The following is a 6487-nucleotide window of genomic DNA, read 5'->3' as shown; positions in this document are numbered from 1 at the left end:
TTTCTTTCTAGCCCAGACTGGCTGTAGCACATGGCTGCTCCTCCTCCTCGGGCAGGCGGGTGGGAGGCAAGTCAGACCACACCCACCGTTGACCTTCTGCATTTACACCAGGGGCGAGTAGAGATGCTTGACTGCTGTATTCACACCACTTGCTCCCCATCTGCAGCCCAAGTGATCCAACCATTCTGGCCTCCCTGTCCCTTTGCAGAGTGGCCCCTGGGCTGCTCAGTGTATCTCCAAGAGGAGCTGAAGGGAACAATGGAATCCCTTTGCAGGCCAGCATGAAAGCAGGATCTGGTCTCAAGCACCAGCTGGGATCGTGAAGGTGTTTGCAAATGCAAGTGAATGGTGCTCAAGCCAGGAACTGATTCCCTGCAGATCCCCACCAGCCCAGCAAGGGACTGCACCTGGTGCTCAGACAGCCTGTCCCAGTGCCTCACCAGGGGCCTGCAGGGACCAGCCTGCATGCCCCATTTAGTGCTGGGCTTCTTGCTGCAGCTGAGAACGATTGTGCAAATGAGACGGTTGTATGTGAGGCAGCAGACACCTGTCCTTAAACCAACCCAGAGACCACAAACCAGCGCGTGGTTGCTGGCCTGGGCTGTATAAACCCTGCTCAAGCCTGGAGAGGGTTAAGGAGCTGCTCTGGGCTGGAGTAGGGAGTCCCCTCCTTGGCTGCACCTGAAAGTCATGGCAGCGATGGCACGATTTACAAGACAGAAACTTAGTTCAGGAAGGCGTTGCTCTGGGAGGGGAGCAGTGCTGGGCATCCCAGCTCCCAGGAGGAGGCTGGAGAGCAAGTGCAGCCTTGCCCTGCACAAGGCTCTGCTTAAGCCAGGGGCTGTATCCTATAATCGGGCTGGACAGCCAGGCGGTTTTCAGTGGTTTTCTGTGGGCTGAGGACCCATCCCGGTTTCCTCCGAGGGCAGAGAACCAGCAGCCTGAATGGAACTATCTGCTCCTCTTGCTTCTGTGGTTATTTTCTTGGGCTGTTCCTGAGTTGTTGGCTGGTCCCTCCCAGCTCCAGAGGAGGGGGAAGTACCAGAGGGGCTCAGTGCAGGGCTGAGAGCCTGTCGCTGCCAGAGTGCTACAGCCCACACCACAGGAGAAACCGGGTCTGAGTCTCCAGGGCTAGAGGGGTGTTTTGTAAGGACGGGACCTAGACAGTCACTAGTGACCTAAGCACATGCAGGCTCCTGCCTGCCTGAGACAGGAATAGCCTCCTGGCCCTGTGGCTGTCTTCAGTGGGGGAGCCATTCGGTCCCCCCCCGTCTCACAAGGGTAACCCCAGGGACTGCACACCATCTTTGAGATATGCAGAGAGACTTGCAAATCAGCCCATGTACAGTGGACTCCGACTCTGCTAGAAGCTGTTTGTGCCAAGCAAAATAATGAGCGGTTCAGGCTGTTACAGGAACCTGGCCTAGAAAAAGGGACTGCACTTTCCTCCTGTCCCAGCCCTGCTGGGTGGGAACTGTGTCCAGCACCATCAATCCCACTCGCGCCCACTCCAGACGCATCACGCCACAGGAGGAACGCTGCACACAGGCAGCTACAGTGCCACCGCAGTCACTTCTTTGCTCCAGGCGAGGTTCTGACAAGTCCTGTTCGGAGGCTTTCATGAGCTGGGTTTAACAGAGGCAAAATAACAGACTGGAGCCTGCTGTCTACTGCAAATGATCCCCGTCCACACAGGGGGCTGCTCCTGTTCCCAGTGAAATCGGAGCGGTGCTCCGAGCCTTCCAGAGTGGCTGATCTCCCACAGCGGCACCAGCATGGCACAGGGTGGGATTCAAAGGTCTGCCTGTTGCTGCAGATGCACAAGCCGCTCTCCAGCGGGGAAAAGCACCGGTGGAGCTGGTACTCTGAAATGCACTGAAGCAAACACAGATTACATGAAAGCAAATGTGACTTTATCCTTCCCTCGCAGCGGGCGTTTGGAGGGCGGGTGAATCAGACTCTTCACTTATGCAGACCTCATGAGAAACAGACCCTCCTTAGTGCTTTTACTGGGCAAAGCCCAGCCTCTCTCTCCTTCCTAAGGCTGGTGAGGAGGCGTCAGAGGGGGATATGTGTAGGGGGCTCCTGTATTTAGTGTGTGATTTGTAATGGACAGGACAGGTGCCCTCAGCACAGGACGGGCACCTCGAGGTATGTTTAAGAAATCTGGAATAAATAAATGCAAAAGGATTCTCCCTGATTTTTTATGTCAAGGCCTAAATCTCTTCCTGCTGGGGTGTCCTTCCTGGAAAGTGAGTTTGGCAGGTGAGCCTCCTATGTCAGCACTCAAAGAGACGCTCCCCAAAGCAGCCAGGTGCTCTTGCAATTCAGAGCTGCCCCTGATAGGAGCAGTCAGGAGTGAGGGGCACACAAGCCCCTTCCAGAATTCCCTAGCTTGTAGCTAGTTTCACACAGACTTCTGTTCCTGGGAGTATGGGCTGAGCCCTGCGCTCCTCACTCAGGCAGCACTCCAGGGAAATTAAACGGGGGAGCCTGGAATAACTCTGGGCTGCAGGATTGGGCCCTAAGGGAACAGTAGCTCCACATCATCTCACCCACTTCTGTTCAAACATCTTTAACGTCATTTGGCTCAGTTGCACTTTGAAGGGTCCATCCAGAGCATGCAGCTAGCAAAGCTGAGCAATAGGGATGCAGGCGGGGTAACAAGCCACTCTACAATATAAAGGTCCAAATTTTGCAACTTGTCCTATGACATGGAGACATCTGGTCATCCTGAACCAGGCAGAACACACTGTCCCATTACAAATAAAACCCATCCCATGACAACATCTCCCCTCTAGGATTATTCTGCCTCTCCAGCATTAAAAAATCACATCTTTCTGCACAACTGCGACCTCACCAGGTCTCCCGCACAGGACTGGCCCACTGCAAGGTGCCTCTCACTGGCAGTGTGCTGTGTGTTTTAAGCAAGAATTAACAACCTCATGGGCTGGCTCCCGGCACACGGGCTTTCAAATGTACCCAGCAGCTTCTGGGCACAGGCACCGTCAGCCTGCTTCGCTAATCACTGGCTTTTCTGCCTTTGCCTTGGTGAGCACACCACCACTGTAGAAAATATTCACACATGGGAACTTAATCTCCTAACTGATACCTTCACAGTGGGACAAATGGCACCTGGACCATCTCTACTACCTTGGGAGCCTTCAGCATACAAAGAGATTTACGGCTGAAAATAACTCCGCAGCCTGGAGGGATCGGGCTAATTGACTTCACTGCTAATCCCTGGGGTTGGTTACGAAATCTGCCAGGCTTTCAGGGATCAGAGGAGGGATGGAAGCAGCCTGCTGCTCTGGCAGGGCTCACTGCAGCAGTCACAGCATTTGCCTCTGGAGCCTAAACAAGGACCAGATGTTTGGAATTTACAAAAGAAATAAACATTCTGCAAGCTCCAGGGAAGTCACCCTGGCCCCTGGATCTCTGCCCAGGTAAGCACTGCTGAATAGTTAGCTCCATGTTGGTTCCTCTGATCTGCTGCACCCCTGCGGGGTGGAGCATTTACTCTGTTCCTCCCACCCCACTCCTGGGGAGTTCAGAAGAAGACACAGCATCAAACATGCATAAAGCGCCTCCCCCATACAACAGAGCGATGTCAGCCAGAGTGACAATGCTTTAAAGCATTCAGAAACACGCCTAAACATCTCCTTCTGCACGACGGCCATCAGGAGCAGCCATCCCTGCAGATGCCAGATCTTACACACATCCCTGATATTACCACCTGTGTCAACTCAGTTCACCTTCTGGGCGTTATCGAACCCTTGGCCCGGGGAGAGGGGCGAAACGCACATCACCCAGTGTGGTGTGAGACACTGCAGCACTTTCCCCTAGCTCCAGCCTGCACTGCCTTTGCTGACACCTGCAAATGCCTTGCTAGGCAACTACTTACTAAAGCCATCTGCAGAACTGATCCGCCTCTCGAGTTTATTTTGTCCCATTCGCTTTACAAGACACACACAGGATGGCAAATCGCCACAGCCAATCCAGTTCTGTTAAATTATTGTCATCTTTATTATCTCCACTTGTGCGCAAACGGAAAGGGGGGTGTCCTCACAAGTAACCCCGCGTGCTGGACATACATCTTCCCCAGATGTACAAGGGAACATCCACACTTACATTTTTCTTTTGCATAGCAAAAGATATGAACCTTGAGAGAGGAGAATTGGGGATCAGGTACAAAAAAAGGGGAGGAGGGCTAAAAAATCTCACAACAGTGCAAAAATCTCTTACAGGACAGCGTGGAATGGAACGACTTGTTCAAAATATAGAAAAGGGCAGAAAACTCCCTGGTAGCGCTGAACCTGTAAACAAAAGGCCCCTCTCTCCCGCAGGCCCGCTCCTTGGCTCCTCCGGGCCCTCTGGCTCCGCACCACGCCGGCCAAAGGGGGTGCGTCCGCTCGAGAAGGGCAAAAACCTTCCGTAGCAAGAGGTGGGAAGCGGGAACCAGGCGGATCCGCTGCCCCGGCCCCGGGCGCCCCCGGATTGCACATATCCCCCGTGGCTCTGCGGCGCGGCTCTGCGCTCCCGCTGCCCGGCCGGCCGGGCGGGCGGGCAGTCCCGGCGCCCCGCAGCCTTCGCCGGCGGCTCCTCGGCCAGGGCGGCTCAGCCGGTCTCGGGCTCCGGGCCGGGGCAGGGCTCGGCGCCGCCGCCCTCCAGGGAGCTCTCCCCGGCCAGCAGGCGCGTGACGCGCGCGTCGGCCCGCAGCGCCCGCACGTCGTTGCCGATGCGGAGCTGGCCCAGGTCGCTGATGAGGCGGCTCAGGTCCTGCCCCGCCAGCAGGCCGGGCCCGCCGCGCTCCTCCTGCGCCTCGCCCAGCAGGTCCTCGGCGATGGAGCCCAGCTTGGGCGCGCTGCGGCTGCGCTCGGCCGGCGGCTTGTAGCAGCTCTGGGCGCGCAGCAGCGGGCGCCGGGGCAGGCCCTGCGCGCCCACCAGCTGCTGCTGCTGCCTGCGCGCCTCCTGGCGCCGCTTGAGCCGGCGGAACTCGGCCAGCGCGGCCGCCGAGGTCTGGTAGAGCAGCAGCGCCATGGCGCGGGCCTTCTCGGGCCGGGAGAGCAGCACGGCGTGGCAGCGCAGCGCGACCGCCTTGTGCCGCAGCTCGTGCCGGTAGATCCAGGCGAAGACGCGCGGCAGGCGCGGGTCGGCCACGCAGTAGGTGACGCGGTGCAGCAGGTAGAGGTGGCCGGGCCGGCGCGGGGCGCGCTCCTCGGCGTGCGCCATGCGGATGCCCTGCGCGCCGATGGTCAGCTTCATCCTGGCGCCGCGGCGGCCCGCCTCGCTCTTGGCCCAGATCTTGCCCACGGCCAGGTCGGTGCAGCCCTCGCCCTTGGCCTGCAGCGTGGCCGCGTTGCCCAGGTACAGCGCCGTGTAGGTGGGGTCCTCGCTGCTCACGCGGAACTTGCGCCGCCGCGAGCGGAACATGCCGCCCACCCGGCGCAGCGCGGCCTCGGGGCAGGCGCGGGCCAGCGAGCCGAGCGCGGAGCAGCGCAGCCGCACGGCGTAGCCCTTGGCCTTGCTGGGCTGCCGCGGCTCCTGCGCCGCCAGCTGCAGCTTGCTGCGCCGCCAGGGCAGCATCGCGCCGCGCAGTCACCGCCCGGGCGGGCGCGCAGTCCCCGGCCCGCGTCCGGGCCCGGGCGCCGCCGCTCCGCGCCCCTGCCGCCCGCCTGCCATGGGGGCCGGGCCGGGCGGGCGGGCCGCGCCGCGCTACATATAGCCTGGCGCAGGCGGGGGCGGCGCCGCGGAGGGCGGCTCCGGAGCGGCAGGCGGAGAGCGGCCGCGCTGCCTCGGGGCTCGGCTCGGCTCGGCGGGGCTGGGGCTGGGGCTGGGGCTGGGGCGCCCCGGACCCGGCAGCCTCGCTCCCTCCGCGGCCTCCAGCGAGGGGCTGCGGGACTCTCCCCCAGCCGCTGCCCCCGCCGGGCAGAGCGCAGGGCTGCGGCTGGGCGCGGGGACCTGCCTTGTGCCCGCGGGCTGGGGCGGCGCTGGCAGCCTCGGGGAGGGCGCGCCTGGTGCTGGGCCAGCTCTGGAGCAGCTTGCGTCAAGCCTGGCCCTGGCGCTGGACCCCGGCCCCTGCTGCCGTCTGTGCCAGGGGCTGGGACCCGGCCTGGCAGCCGGCCGAGTGCAGGAGGCGGGGGCCTGTCCTCTGCCCCCAGCTCCAGCTCCAGCGGCAGAGCGCTGAGCCCGGCCCAGGCAGTTGGGGCACAAGTGGGGAAGGGGGGCAGGAGTGAGGTGGGGGTTGGGGAAGGAGGTCTGGGGGGGAACTGCTCAGCACTCTCTGCCTGGAGGGCCTCTAGTGAGCCAGCCCACATCCAGAGCAGCTCACCCAGGTAGGCCCCGCAGCCGCAGAGCTCTGCCCGGGGAGCGACACTTGGGCCAGCGCCAGGAGGTCTTGCTGCTCTGGCATGGGGTGCAGCAGCTGGGAGGGGCAGTGCGGAGGGGCACAGTGCTGCCTGGTGAGTGGGGGGCGCCCCGCCTGCTG

At 61.2% G+C, this 6487-nt stretch overlaps 1 protein-coding gene across 1 annotated transcript; it reads right to left on the bottom strand.

Annotated features, from left to right (window-relative positions):
- Positions 1-4470: 4470 nt before the first annotated feature.
- FAM43A (family with sequence similarity 43 member A) lies at positions 4471-5707 on the bottom strand. The gene has a single exon (XM_075004134.1). It carries the CDS (start codon positions 5584-5586, stop codon positions 4618-4620), a length of 969 nt encoding a protein of 322 aa, XP_074860235.1. The 5' UTR covers positions 5587-5707; the 3' UTR covers positions 4471-4617.
- Positions 5708-6487: the final 780 nt, after the last annotated feature.

Source organism: Carettochelys insculpta, chromosome 10 (assembly GCF_033958435.1).
Source record: "Carettochelys insculpta isolate YL-2023 chromosome 10, ASM3395843v1, whole genome shotgun sequence".
Lineage (NCBI taxonomy): Eukaryota > Metazoa > Chordata > Testudines > Carettochelyidae > Carettochelys > Carettochelys insculpta.
The sequence above is the reverse complement of the archived record's forward strand: the minus strand, read 5'-3'. Positions and strand labels throughout refer to the sequence as shown.

Excerpts from the sequence above, each read along its gene's own strand:
- FAM43A (XM_075004134.1), bottom strand. The coding sequence starts at position 5,586 with ATGCTGCCCTGGCGGCGCAGCAAGCTGCAGCTGGCGGCGCAGGAGCCG.